Source organism: Formica exsecta, unplaced genomic scaffold (genome assembly GCF_003651465.1).
Source record: "Formica exsecta isolate Colony F162 unplaced genomic scaffold, ASM365146v1 scaffold1277, whole genome shotgun sequence".
In the NCBI taxonomy this organism is placed as follows: Eukaryota; Metazoa; Arthropoda; class Insecta; order Hymenoptera; family Formicidae; genus Formica; species Formica exsecta.
In genome coordinates this window covers 34,365-49,599 of record NW_021848609.1, presented here as the reverse complement: position 1 = coordinate 49,599, position 15,235 = coordinate 34,365, and the positions used below count along the sequence as shown (strand labels likewise).

Here is a 15,235-nt window from a genome sequence, read left to right as displayed (position 1 = left end):
TTTACTTATTTTTATTTTATTAATTTAAATATTTTATTTTATTGTTTTATTAATTACTTTGTTAAACTACTGTTATAGAAATATAGAATGTGTAAAAGTTATATAATTTGTTATAGTTACATAATATAAAGCTATAATTTAATTACAGCTTTGTTTATTATATTTACTATTGTATATTATTAATGTAAAATTCAATTACAATTTAAAATTAAAGATGATATATTTTATATTTTCTGTCTTATAGACATATAAAACAAAAAGATTGATATTTTGACTGATATAAATATTATGCATTTTAAAAAGTGTATTGCACTGTTTAGTGTAATTTTCAAAAGTTTATTAAAATATTTCTTGTTCCAATTTTTTAGATGGCCTTCTGCGAAGAAACTTTATGACAAGCAGTCTAAGAAAAATGAGCAGGACGAATCTGAAGAAAATGAACAGAAGGATAAAAAAAGCTTAAATTTTATGGAAACAGGCATAAATTGTACGAGACAATTACGGAATTATGTGTCTCAAATAATTCATAAACATTATTCTAACAATAAGAGAATCAGTAATGTAACGTTTCATCACATATTTCGTCATAGGGATAAACATTTAATGGATAACATTTCTGATATAATTGTTAAGCCTGAAAATTTTATGAAATATTCTTTCTTCATTGATGAGATGAAAAACTTGCTTACACAATCTCCACGGTAGGATTCTCAATATAAATTATAGTGCTATTAATTTCATATATACTTATTGCACAGTTAATATGTAAATTTTTCAGAAGAACCGGATGCGATCTAACTGAAAGATATTATAATATAGAAATGTTTGAATATATGAGGCGACATTTTGTAAAAATAAAGTTAGATAGATATGTTATGCAATCGCATTGGGTAAGTTAATTTTTTTTTAACAAAGTTAAGTTTAAAGTTAACGGCCCAAAAATTAACTAAGTTTACGTTAAAAGTTAATTAAATAAAAATTAACTTAGTTAAAGTTAAGTTAAAAAATTATTAATATATTAAAAAGTTAAATGTTGATTATGCAAAACTGTATGTTTTTTATATAATTAATCTTTTAATTGTACATTTTAAATTTAAGTGATATAATAAGAAGGTAATCTTTTATAAAAGAGATAATGCGGTTTTCCTTATTTAATAATACATATTATTTAAATATGTTATAGTTATAATAGAGATATTATAGAGTGTTTAAAAACAAAACGGTTAATTAAGAATAATCAAAACAATCAAAACAATCAAAAACAGGATACTTGTGTCCAGATAGAGCGAATCAAACTGAAGGAAACTTCTGTACCATTTTACGAATTATATAATAGTTATCAAGGAATTAATTAAACAATGTTAGCGAATGAATACGCGGGAAACGGGACAACGAGCTCTGTAGACAAGGTCTTATCAAAATGGCTCGAATTTGTTGATGATCAGTTGGCAACAGCAAGCCGTGCGTAATGCTAACTGCACAACTCCGATGTCTACCATCATGAATAGTTTGCCTTTGCAAGAGATTAAGCATACAAATGAATAATCCAAATTTCTCAGCGAAATTCAAGATTTATTTTAAAAGAAAGTAAAACAAATTTTTCTGTCAAGGTATTTTTTTCCAGTAATATACGAAATCCTATAACACCATCGGTCTCTAATAATATCTCGTCGGTGTTTTCGATAATAAAATAATAACTGGATGATTTAAAATAACCGTAAAGTAATTAAATAAATCGTGTAATTATCTTTGATTCATCAAACGGCCGGTAATGTCAACATTTTTCAATTACCTCCAGGCCCACCGGGCCCACTTGATGGTAACAAAAATTTACCCAGGGCTGACGGTCTTTAATAGTATCTCGTCGGTGGTTAAACTGAACAGAAAAGTCCTGTAACATTTTTTTTTATAACGCTTAATAAAGGAGTTATTATTGAGTAAAGTCTGGTCAATCAGCGCCGACTTTTAGCCGCGCGCCTGGTAGTATGCGGCGGCGCACACTTCATGGAGGCAACTATGATTTTCTTTCTTACTTCCTTCCGACATGTTTTTCTATCGGGAAACAAAGGCACATTCCCCTTCCATTTATATATGTTCTAAGGTTCTAAGGTTTAACCCACTCTACCTGCATGAGAGGTGATACGGTTATTATGGGACACCCTGTATAAGTTGACCTAAAAATGGCGGAACCAATCAGAGTAGAGGACAGTATCCGCTCCATTCTGTCTTGATTCTCTCTGGCTGGAACTAGAGTCCCTAAAGATAGAGTCTGGCCACTCGATTAGTTTTAGAAAAACATGGCGGCGGTGTATACATGACGTGTAGTTGCAATTGCGTTGTAAAAGTTAAAAAATTTATATTTTTATTATATATAGTTTATACAAATTTATATGATAAGTTTTAAAAATATTAAAATATTTTTAAAAATACATATTTATTAATTTTTAAATTAATAAATATCTTTATTAATTTATTAATATATTTTATTAATTTATTACTTTAATTTATTAATTTTTTAATATTTAAAAGAATATTTATTTATGTTAAAATAATGCGTATCAATATGTGTATTTATTCAGCGTTGAATTCGCGAAGAGAAGCACTATAATATTATGACATGTATATTTACATATCTAACGGTTAACGTGGCCTCATTATATGCGACACATGATTTTTTTGCAAATAAAATCGCGATATGACGTAATTTACTGCAAGATATGTCATAAGATGAAAACACGTAAAGTCACGTTCCCGCGCGATGGGCAGTTCAATTTTATATCGTTAGATGACGTATACACCGAAATAACTTTTTCAAGAGCGTCTCTCTGCTTTTGAGCTGCCCCTCTCACGGCCAACAGGTTTAAAAATAAATATGTGTCACGCACAGTTCGCTCCCCTTTTTTTTTCCCTCGCGCCATCCTAATTCACCCTCATTTTTATTCTTTATTTCGCAGGCCGTTTAGCGGTTGCTACAATAAGTTTTACGAAAAGGGAACGTACACCTGTATCGTTTGCGATCAGGAATTATTCTCCTCGGATACCAAGTACGACAGCGGATGCGGTTGGCCTGCATTCAATGAGGTTTTGGATCAAGGACGCATTAAATTGACCAAAGACACCTCTCATGGTAAGCGATTATGGTCTTCGTTAGCGTATCTTTTATAATGCATTCTCAGAATGGCATTCTCTGGACACATATATATACATCTTGCGTTTGTTTCAACATTAAACATTGCACAATTCCTTTAATAATACGCGGGTACACTCGAAATCGTATTATGATATTTATTAATAAAGTCCTCTTGATAAATCCTTGCACCGTTTTCTTTTTAAATTATTATGCTTCCCATAACAATTTCTATTGGTTCCGCCATGTTTTTCCAAACTTCGTTTTGACCAATAAAAAGGAACACGCACCGTGGCTAGACTCTATCTTTAGGGACTCTAGCTGGAACATGACTGGAGCGCCAAGAGCTCGCGGAGTTATCGCAGGAAATCGCGGCAGCGCGTTCGAAGCGCGGTTCAGTCGGGTCCGGTGCAGCGAAGTTGGCCGATATAAGGGTGCGCGTGTACTCGCGAGAGCGGCTTCAAGAGTAGGTTCTCTCTCGTAACGACGAAAGCGCGGCAAGATTGCCCGTCTCTCGCGCTAGAACCGTCAGGTGAAACCGCGTGCTTGGCACGCATATATTCGACTCTAGGGAAATTCGATCCCGTCTCAAGATTCTGCGATTCACGCTCGGTGCTGTCAGGAGGATGACAACGGTGATCGACAAGGAGGAGGCGCGGAAACGCTTGACGCCGTTGCAGTGGCATGTGACGCAGGAGAAGGGCACGGAGAGGTGAGGTTTTTTTCCATGAAGAGGCGCGAAACTCGAAAAACTCCGTGTCAGCGAAAATCATGATGACTCGACACTAGGTTCATTTTCACATATCTTTGTCACGGGAAAATAATCCAAATGATAATTGTACGAGGATTTTGAATCAATTTTTGCTTTACGTAGTAGATTGTGCCTTGACTAAAGAACGAGTGTTCATCGAACTATGTGTTTGCGAGAATATTTCTTGTTTGCAAACGCAACATCACAGAGTTTTCTGTTATCACGCTCCGACGATGCATTTGATTTTTCTTCACCAGAGAGAGAGAGGCGATGTCCGCTGATTCTATAATAGTCGAAGCGTATAACATAGTTGCGCAACGGCGATAACATAATAGAGACTTCGAACTATGCTAATTATATTGGTGACACAAACGGATGTTACTCGTCCCGATCCATATTTACACAACGTGCCAGACAATTTTCACCCCACTTCATTTTTTACATTTAAAAATGTCTCATTTGAATTTTAAACACAAATTTATATGATAAGTTCTCGAAATCGTATTATGATATTTATTAATAAAGTCCTCTTGATAAATCCTTGCACCGTTTTTTTTTTTTTTACTATTTACAAAATTATAATTATAACATATATCTCATATATAATTATACACTTGCATAACATTATTAAATTTATCCTGGTCATTTCACCCGTTTATTTTCTGCTTAAAGTAGAAATCTTTTTATATATTTTCAGTCTGTTTCTCATGTGTACAATTATATGTATATTTATAATACATTTTTCATATAAGATAAAAATATCGCAAATTTAAAAAAAATTGTAACTGTAATTTCATTTCAACTCGTTCTTGTGTGGTTTTTTTGATAATATGTTCGTGAATGTAGAAATTTTTTTGTACACATATATTATGCTTAAAAAAATATTTGGATATTTAAGAGAAAATGTTTGTACATAGTTCTCTTGTACATGTAGAATGTTGTATATATTAGACGAAAATTCTTGTTCTCTCTCCCCGATTCCTGCATGCACTTGCTTAGAGTGTGATTGTGTTAGACTTACATCACTTTTTATATTAAACTAATGTGCTACATTATATATGAAATATTCATTGGAAATGTACGATTAAAAAATATCTGTCATATTACTTAAGAATGCTGTACATATTAGCTGCGCTACAAAATTTTCGATGATTGTTCAACAAACATAACTTGCATTCTTGCAATACAAATAATATCTTTTTTTAGCTGCAAATCCTTAACACATAGATATTGTTTTTTACAGCATATTTCTTTGATGCAAATAAAATTCCTTTGCTTTGATGTTATCGTTATAGCCGGTAACAGTTGAGATAACAATATTTGATCATTTGTATGTTTTAATACTCACAGCTAAATATACAAGCTAATAATTATTTCTGCTTTTGCGATATAAACACACTTGATATACAGAAATATATTTGCATATATTATAAACGAAACAAAATATAAATAATAAATAGTTAAGTAAAATATAAAACATGTATAGTATATATTGTGCAATTGCATAATTTTTTGCCAAGCAAACAACAATCAGGTTTGATAATAATTAATGCAGTCAAAAAAATCTCAGTTCATATATAAGAATATATAATAAAACCGTTTCGTATATATGTACGCACCTTTTTATTATTCTTTTAATATCATATAAATGTTATCTATTTTTCTCACGATCGGGGATCAACTTTTCTTCTCTTATAAATAGCTCTCTTTAGATCACGTCTATTACTTCTGAAAAGTGTATCGCGAGAAGGGTGTCGGTCTGCGTCTAATCACACTCTATTATTCTTTCTCCTTTTGCCCTCCTTGATCACTCCTTGGCTACTACTACTACTACCACCACTGAACCACTCTTCACTCTCGTCACTGAAAAAAAACACCACTGAAAATCTCGCGTCACGTCGAATTAAACGACGCCAACTAGTCGGCGGCAATCTACTACTGCTGATCGCAAACCCAGATATGGTGCGGACCGAAGTGACCTGTTCGAAATGCGACGCACACCTGGGACACGTATTCAACGACGGGCCGAAACCTATGAGGAAACGTTTCTGCATCAATTCCGCCTCCATAAGCTTTCACCCGGCGGGAGAGGAGAAAAAGTCTACGTAAAATAAGCTTATTATTTTATAATACTTCCGATATTTATGTGACTCACATGTGCAGTCATATATAATATATATATATATTTATATCTCGTGTTATAAACATTATAAAATACCTCTGATTTATATTTATATGCATTGTAAAGAGAGTGTAATAATCATTATTGCCAATACCACATAGGCTGTTTCTGTAAAATAAAAGTTCGTATTATTATTATATGTATATATATAAAATATATAATGTTTTTATCACTTTTGATGCAATGTGAATACTATATCGTCATTAATTAATCTTTCTATGTCAATTACTATATATTCCTTTGATTTATTCTAATATTTAATTATATATGACTTTTGCATATATTCGCGAATATTCCTTTCTACGTTACAGCTTCTGCAAAAGTTTACCAAGTATCCTATTTACATGCAGAGATAAAACGTTTCCGACCGACTTTTCACACGCGACGAGAAGCTAATTCTATGTTATCAGTTCTGGAAACTCCGTATTGTGTACTGCTTACTCTCTCGATATTACAAATATACTATGTACATATCCGTAATAAAGAGAACAAAAACTCCCACACAAGATGTATGTATACTACGATGTGATGCGAAAAAGCGCGCGATATTGAAAGGATGATGAAAATGTCTAATCAAAGAATGTTATTTTTTCAATAAATGCCATATGTAAAATATATCATATGTTCTAATTTAATATGTCAAATGAAAGACATAAAGTAGATAATCATTTTTCATTTCTCTTAATAATTATCAGGCAGGGAGGATATTTTTCATACAAAAACATATTTGTTATAAAATGTTTCCTTATATTATAACGTTTCAAAACAAACTGAAAGGTGTTATAATACAATATATGCGCAAAATTCTAGGCATTATTTTTACAATTCATTACTTCTTTTCTGTGTTTTTCTTTTTGCACTCCTTTACTTTGAAACTTTTATCTCGTCACAAAAATTTCAAATATTCTTCCTGAGAGACCAGATTTCTGCCGAATGTTTTCCGATAAATGCGTTTCTTTCTTACAAAAGTTAAAGTCGAACGAACCTTCCTCCGTCGGGAAGGGTCGAAGCTTCTTTTTTTTTCAATCTCAGCAGTAAAATAGCGACTTTGTTACTATAGGCCTACTACTTATTTCTTTCATTCGGAGATCACAAAGCATTTTCAAAAACATCGTAAAATGCTATGATAAAACATGCATACACATACTTAATATGATTCGTATATTAGGAACCTATTTTTAAGAATCTAAAAACAGAGACAAGATAATACACGTAGTGTCCACATAGCGAATAATTAAATGCAATTGGAAGGATCATCAAAGTATGGATGCATAATCGGATGCAAAAATGCCTGCATTTTCTTTTTATGTTAAAAGATTCGCCTGCTCGTATTTTTTCTCAGAGCTCTTGTACGTTTGCGATTCGTTTGTCAATGTCAAAAATAATGAGTACTTTCGTAATGCATCACTTATTATTATTACGATAAGGCATGCTTGGTACAATTTTTGTACTTTTGTTCACGTGATAAAAGGATCATTCGGTACCATTATCAGCGAACATCTATCTACATGCTAAGATGCGCTTTAATCAGGGTGTGCATCGATCGGATGATGATATTTTATGCAGGCAGTTTTGCATCTCGCGCGACCAGATTTGCGTAAGTAAAATTAGAGATATTAATTATAATAGCTGCTAATATATAGCTGTAGTATATATTTGTTAAAATATAACTGCCGCAAAAAAAAAATGTAAATAGAGGAGAAAGTCGCGCCGAGATATTTGTGAAAATGCAGGACCTCGCTCTTCTTAGTGCTTCTGATCGTCAACTTTAACCCTGGGGATCGCACCATTCTTTATTTTTATATATTTTTTTTACACACTCATACTTTTTTCTTTCGTTAATACTAAGACGTGCGCACGTTATTTTGTCTCTTGTCAACAATCCGATCGATTTTAAAGACGGACGCCGAAGCGGAGATTAATGCGAAACGTTCGCACGGAATACTGAAAAGAGAAAGTGGAAATTTAATTAATATATTCTATTTCACATGGTTCCTGAAATCCCTCTAAAAATAAATTGCATCAAGTTTCCTTCGGCATATCGACCTTAAATTCGATCGTGAATGTCAATATAAACTGAGCTGCTTCCGCTCTTTCTCGATCAAGTACAGTCAAACATTATAAAAATCTAATCAGGCTTTTCTTCAAAAGATGATACTACAAAAAAGGAAGTAGAACAAAATAAACTCGTCGAAAAGTGGATACGTATCGTTCGATTATCAAATAATATACGAGCTTCTCCTTCTTTTCCTTCTTTCATCTCATTTCGTATGCAATATAAGTGTATCGTTAATTTCTCGATTTATAACTATCATAATCATATTTTCACATGGTTTTAGTTAATATTAATTTATATACGAGTCCTATACATACATGTATAACAAAAAACCTCGTCGACCGAGAGTCATCTATCCACCGCGCGAAAACCGGAAATCGGGCAAGTACGTGTTACTCATGTATTTTCGAAACTCGAAAGGAAAAAAGAAGAACGTCGAGCTCGGATTATTCAAAATGGAACGCGAATGTTTATTTAGAGAAGATTTTTTTTCTTCTTAGCCTCGACATTTCTTTTTTTTCTCTTCTTGCCCTAGAGAAAAGTTTACAAATAATTCTTCTACAATTCCGACATTCTCACATTCGAAATCGTCTTATGATTGTATTGATTACAATAAAAAATTTATTTGCATCAAGATCTGCAAACTGGCTCGTAGGGAGAAATGTTATTTCCGGGGCCCTTCAATTTGATAGGTGCATTTGATAGATTTTTTACTGAGAAAAAGAATGCTGCAAATGACAATGCGTTACGATCAATAGTTTTCGAGTTATCTTAAAAAATATAAATAATTGTGCATGAAGTGGGCAATCTCACGGATGATGTTGATGTTGATATATGTTGTTAAAGTCATGACCCTGAATAACATCCAAAAGGATTTAGTTGTTGGTTGATATTTATTAAAGAGTTATTAACAAAAGAATGTTATTAAATATACCATACAATATAATTTCAATGAACGGTTAAATATGTGTATATTTTTTAGTAATAATTCACTCCTGGGACATAGGTTTGGGTTAGGTTATATCTTCCGCAAGTGGAACCCCTCCGTAGGAGGGGAGGGGGGGCGGAACCCACTGCGTCCACGCAAGGAATTTCTGTTTTATTAAAAAAAAATTTATTGATTTAAAAAAAATATATCAAAATTTCAAAATTTTTGTATCATACTGTAACAAAGAAACATAAATATATACTGCCTAATGTACATTAGAATCGTATAGTACAGGTATGAATAATAATAACACAATGTCAAACAAGGATTGTAATATAAAAACAAATATTATGGTGAGTGAAGGGAAGGGGAAGTGTCGTGTCAGAGTTGTGTTGGGGTCACAGGGTCACTTAAACCTAACTCATTTTCTAGAGGTAAAGCATTTGAAACATCGATATCTCGAAAACTGTTGATCGTAGCGCATTAGGGTTTGTGGCATCCTTTTTGTCGGTAAAAAATCTATCAAATGCACCTATGAAATTGAGGAAACCCGGAATTAACATTCTTGCCGGCTCGTATTCTATCTATGCTTTATATCATTGATGTTCATCAATAGGCTATCACCTTTCTTTACTTCTTTTTGGGGCTTTCACGCGACAGATATTTCAGTCGAATAATGGACGACGTACATAAAATGAGGAAAATAAAAAAAAAGATGATACGAAAATCTAATAGTCACGGTATTACCTAAGATAACTAAATGTACTTCTAAGATATTCGTTTTCTTCGATGACGCAATGATGCTCGGATGATATATAATACAATATTAGGAAAGACATATCTCGATAATGTTCGATGCAAATACAACCATACATACGGAACCACAACTCCTTCTACACAAAACGTACAATACAACTCAACTCCATTATATATGTATGTGTGTGTATTCGATTATTTGTTTCTTTTCTCTTCTCTCTCATGGTGCTAAAACGAAATATTACGTATCGTAAATCGTAATACGGTGGTTCATAAGAAATCTAACGCGAGTTTTCTTTTTTTTTCTTCTTCACGTCTCTAAACGACAAGACAGGCACTTTATAGTGTCACAAAATGCTTCTACGTCTGAACCTTGTTTTACAGTTTCATATCAATCGTTTCTATCATCTTTTCTTTCCTTTTTGTTCTGCAAGACACGTTAAAGACAGTTACGTTGGACTTACAGCGAAGAACACACGTGATGCAGACAAACATTTTGCCCTCGGAAAGATGTTCTTATCGACTAAATAGTAAATCTTGGTAAGTTTCATGTCTTAACACGTGTCTCTCTTTCTCTTTCTTTTTTTTAACGGTGCAAATGAGAAAAAGTATTCATCTTCGTCATAAAGCTCTAAGTTAGCGGCCTCAAACGGATATGCAATTCTTACGCAATCGGCTCAGAACACAAGTGAACCAATTTCTCTATATTGTAAACGCCAACATATAAATTGCGATATTTTTATACGTGGAAAATAATTGCTAAAATAATTTCTCTCTTCAGTATAAGGAAACTGAATCAACAACGAATCAAATATAATCAATAATCAGTACGTAATTCTTGAGAACATTGAAAACAAGTTATATTCTATCGTTTACACATCTATTCGTCGCGCTAATCGGATCAAAACACACCAAAAACATATTGCTCTGCTTCACCGCTTCCTTAATCTCTGTCGAAAAATACAAGTCCGACACGAAGACCAATCTTCTTTCTGTCTACGATCTCTCATTAAACAATAATATATTAGAATAGGTCCTATGCACTTGTTCACACATTTGTTTGTGGTATTATCTATTAAGATTCTCGCGCTATAAATAATATGCGTTTCTTGCTAACTCTCTCTCTCTCTCCCCGATTTGAATTTTCTTCTTTCTTTTTTTAGAGAGTTAATATAATACTAGTTTTATATTTTTAGAAAATAACCGACGATCGCGCGAGCGTGCGCGCTTATGTTTCCTCGATGATAATCCATCAAAATTGTGGCAAAAGCTCATCTCAGGCAACAGCGCATGCATTGTGAAACATGTTTCATTTTCTTATTTCCTTCCAAAACTAAGCTAAGACTTTTTTGAGTTCAGTTTTACACGCCCCAACTGTAATTAGATTTTTTTATCGAGGAAAACAAGATCTCTACCATCAGATCGCTCATAGCTTTTTCTGATTTAATTTTGTTGTTCGCACTCGCAAGATGCAAGAATCGAGCATTTTTTTAACTGTGCAACCGCTCTCTCGATACTCCATCACGGTATCGTATATGTTCTATCTATCAATCTATATGCATACATAATGAATATATGCATGCATATGTGTATACATATACATGACGCCGCAAATAAAATAATATTCACGTACGATATACACATATGTATGCATATATACATGTATATATATATATGTATATTTATTCATTTATATATATATATATACGTTTATATTTATTATATATTATTGAATTATTGTGCCGTTTCCGTTTTGGGAGGGTGATTCATTATTTCTTTCTTTTTTTCGCATCGCGTTTGCATAACCGCACTCTCATGTCTCTTACGATTACAATCTAATCGCACCACTGCCTCTTTTAATGACCTTTGGCAGCTTCCTTCGCTGCCATTATTAAAGGTGTTAATGACGCTAGTGGCCTGGCTAATTTCAGAAAAGGATGCTGCAATCCAATTTAAACACATATTTCGAATTAAATCAGCTCGAGCGAAAGATATGAAGAGAAGGTTCGCGTTCTGTATCAACAATAATGGTTTCTCTTACCTTCAACAGTTCGGAAGCCGCGGACCGTTTTTCCACTTCAACCTCCAAACACTGATCTAGAAAATCTTGAAATATACCCGACAATTTATCCTTTTCCTTGATTTCCGGCTTGCCGTTCGTCGCGATCAAGTACAACGCTCTTAACGGGTTTTCATTCAGATACGGTGGTTCCCCTTCGATCATCTCGATCGCCATTATTCCTAATGACCATATATCAACCTGCGATATCAAGGTACATTTGATTATACGCTTTCAATCGATTTTCGTAATAACAATTGATGCGTGAATCTACCTTAGGTCCGTACTGCTTTCGTGTCACCACTTCTGGCGCCATCCAATACGGCGTGCCGACCATCGTCGTCCGTTTGCTCTGCTCTGGCGAGATTTGCGCGCAAAAGCCAAAATCTGTCAACTTCACCCCTCCGTCTAGACCCAGAAGGATATTGTCGGACTTAATGTCCCTGTGTATAACCTGATTACAATGAAGGAACTCTAGTGCCTGCAGTACTTCTCTGCACACTGCGGCAATTTGACCTTCGTCCATACAAGTCTCGGTCACAACATCTGTCAAACTGCCACCTGGCAAATATTCCATGACTACCCACAGTTCTTCCCCGACTAAATAACTATCCAAGTAATTTACAACGTTCGGATGTTTGTTCTCCCGCATTACCAGAATCTCGTTTATAATAAGCTCTTTTTTTGGCTGTTGCGATAGATTCATTTGTTTTATTGCAACCTCCATGCCAGTGGACGTTTCTATCGCTGTATACACCGTTCCCGAAGCACTGCAAATCGTGATCGTTAATCAGTACAATTATATACTTTTAGTATAATTACTCATTTATGAATCATTGTTTTCATGTCTTACCCTTGTCCGATCTTTTCCATTTTCGTATATTTTCTATTAGGATCTCCTACGCTCACAATTGTTCTAAGCTTTTCTAGTATTTCGTCGTCTGACATTTTCTTCTTTCTAGCTTTGTCACCTTGTGCCGGTCGCGTCTGATCAGTCGTTGTTGACGTCGGTGTCGCTTGATTCTTATTCCTATCTAACTGAGATTGATGTTGCTGCTGTTGCATGCCGTTTCGTTGCGGCGAACCCAGCGTAGTCGTCAGGGGTGGCGGTGGTTCCTCTTCTATAGGTTTCGTATACTGTATAATAAAAGTAAGACATTACAGATAGTTGGTAAAATAATCACTGGTGGATAAAAATCGCACATTTCTTAATGCACAAACTTACGATCGATTTCGTACGTTCCGGCCGGGCGGAGATCGGTGGAGGCGGCGGCTCATCCTCCTGTTCCGAACTGGTCGCACACGCATCCGTCGGCGTGCTACTTGGACTACTGCTGCTTACCCTGTAACCGTTGCCGTTTCTCAGAAAATATTTAAATGACTAAGGGACAAACGCGTAAAAGTGTAAAAGACTCACCTGCTCAACGAATGCTGGGAGTGAGAGCTTCCAGATGCCTGGGACATTGCTTGGCCGCGAATATTTCCCACACCCGTGCCGATACCAATCCCCATACTTCGGGGACTACTCGCCCTTTCGATTGGAGCTAAAAAGGTTTTATCTATCGATAGTATGGTCACTAGTAATGTATTTTTGTTGAATTCAAATTATTTCTTTGTAGACGACCTGATATCTCAATACTTACCAACAACTCCTACCATTTTAGTTGTGGTCATGTACTTGGAGCCTTTCGCCTCCTTACTGCTACTATCATACCAATTTAATACATCCAACACAGCCTGTGGATTCTTCTTCTGCTCCTGCTTACTAATGTTGCTAGACATAAGCAATCTTGCCCATGCCTCCGGCATACCCTGTGAAAAAAAACACACTGTGAGACAATGATTATTGTATTTTTATTGTAGAACAGACAAATGGTAAGTAATCCGGCAAGTCTGGTAAATTTAACGCTAGTGTTTAAGGTGCACTTAGTACTAATCCTAGATTTTGATTTTTAAACATGCAACTATATATGATGTGTAAAGGAATAAAGATTAAGAAGTATTTCTGTGTTATGTATATTTGTAATGCTAATAAATTTAATTCAAGATATAATCAAAAACCTACATTTGTTTTTTGTCATTCGGGAATATAATTCAGAATTTTTAATATTTAATAAAATACTTTTCTACAATTGTGTCATATTTATACAACAAAAAAATTTGAAAAAATTTTCTAAATTTTGATTATTTAAATATTTTAATATATGTATGCGAAATTTTAAGGATTTAATAAAGTCACCATTTAATTTTCTATAAAACTCGCTATTTGAATACACATGCACAATTTTGATAGAAAGAGTTAACATAATATGTAAATAAAATTTACAAAACTGATATAATTTAGCTATCCTAGCTGCTGTGCCGAAAATCATTCTGTGAGAAAGAAACAAATATTGTTATATGCAACGTCGACTAAAGCTTGTATCAATCTACAGAAGCGACTATGTATCGACGAAACTCGACGTAATGAATGGAAAGTAAACATCTAATCTCATAAAAACCGCAACGAAAAGAAAGTGTCGAATCCACGTGTATATGTATGTACAACAGGCACAAACCAAACTGTATTAATTTACTTACTTTTAATGGCAGCTTGGAAAGAAATACGTGTCTTGTTAGTTTAGTTATGTGAAAATAATAAGATATAAGAAGCGTCGGACAAATTACCAAAGTACCGTTTTCAATATGTTCAAATGTATATGTGAACCAATGAACTCATATCTCATTTCGATCAGGTACGGAAAATCCATGTGATTCTCACACACAAAAGAATACAATAGTAAGTAGAAAGTAATATACAAAAAGATATCAAATAATATAGAATAATTTACACATAATGTAAAACTCTCTTTTTCTTTTTCTCCACCGCGTCTCTCTCATAGATAATCCGCACCGTGATACAACAGCAAAGCGGTAAGCGAGTGCATTTTGAACAATAGGGTGTAGAGAGGCGATTGTGCGAACCGCGTGGAATCGCAAGAGAAAAACCTACCGTGAATTCGCCGGTCACAGCATCAAATCCGACGTGCACGGTGTGCTCGAAGTTCGTGGGGTAACTAATATTCGGTTTGTTCTCCTTCACCTTTATTTTACCCTTCAACGTCTTCTTCTTGCGTTCATCAGAATCCGGCTCCTTAGGCAGCGGACGCATGTCCACTGGTAAATTAGGCGCTGATTCCCCCCTGAAAATGTAAATAACATTAAAGAATCTATCGCAATCACAATTTAATGATTATCCAATGATCTTGTTTTGTATTAATCTTTTGTATTAATCGTATACATTTTATCACAGAAATATTTTAAAGATTTTAAAATTACTATTGCTGGCATAAACATTGTAAGATGTAAAAATTTCTCTGTTTGTGTATATATATAT

At 34.1% G+C, this 15,235-nt stretch overlaps 2 protein-coding genes across 8 annotated transcripts in view; one reads left to right on the top strand and one right to left on the bottom strand.

The window, feature by feature from the left end:
- The first annotated feature begins 2,180 nt into the window (after window positions 1-2,180).
- On the top strand, window positions 2,181-6,675 carry LOC115245714 (methionine-R-sulfoxide reductase B1). The gene is made up of 3 exons (XM_029824158.1): window positions 2,181-2,208; window positions 2,837-3,127; window positions 5,800-6,675. Exons 1-3 carry the CDS (start codon window positions 2,181-2,183, stop codon window positions 5,985-5,987), a joined length of 507 nt encoding a protein of 168 aa, XP_029680018.1. The 3' UTR covers window positions 5,988-6,675.
- A 1,031-nt stretch (window positions 6,676-7,706) lies between these two features.
- The window catches only part of LOC115245706 (serine/threonine-protein kinase PAK 2), a 9,700-nt gene continuing 2,171 nt past the window's right edge, over window positions 7,707-15,235 (bottom strand). The window contains exons 2-10 of one of the 7 annotated variants that reach the window (XM_029824138.1): window positions 14,852-15,041; window positions 14,440-14,451; window positions 13,503-13,671; window positions 13,277-13,418; window positions 13,085-13,190; window positions 12,713-12,996; window positions 12,134-12,629; window positions 11,842-12,060; window positions 7,707-11,740 (exon numbers count right to left, since the gene is read on the bottom strand). In XM_029824138.1, coding sequence (XP_029679998.1) covers window positions 11,657-11,740; window positions 11,842-12,060; window positions 12,134-12,629; window positions 12,713-12,996; window positions 13,085-13,190; window positions 13,277-13,418; window positions 13,503-13,671; window positions 14,440-14,451; window positions 14,852-15,041 — 1,702 coding nt within the window. In that variant the 3' untranslated portion in view covers window positions 7,707-11,656. Of the gene's footprint in view, window positions 11,741-11,841; window positions 12,061-12,133; window positions 12,630-12,712; window positions 12,997-13,084; window positions 13,203-13,276; window positions 13,419-13,502; window positions 13,672-14,439; window positions 14,452-14,851; window positions 15,042-15,235 lie in introns of all 7 variants that reach the window. The other 6 variants (XM_029824134.1, XM_029824135.1, XM_029824139.1 and 3 more) reach the window with 6 other exon arrangements.

Excerpts from the sequence above, each read along its gene's own strand:
- LOC115245714 (XM_029824158.1), top strand. The coding sequence starts at position 2,181 with ATGGCGGAACCAATCAGAGTAGAGGACA. Across the intron at positions 2,209-2,836 it reads ACCAATCAGAGTAGAGGACA|CTGCCCCTCTCACGGCCAAC; the intron begins GTATCCGCTCCA and ends TCTGCTTTTGAG. Across the intron at positions 3,128-5,799 it reads GACCAAAGACACCTCTCATG|TCGGCGGCAATCTACTACTG; the intron begins GTAAGCGATTAT and ends GACGCCAACTAG.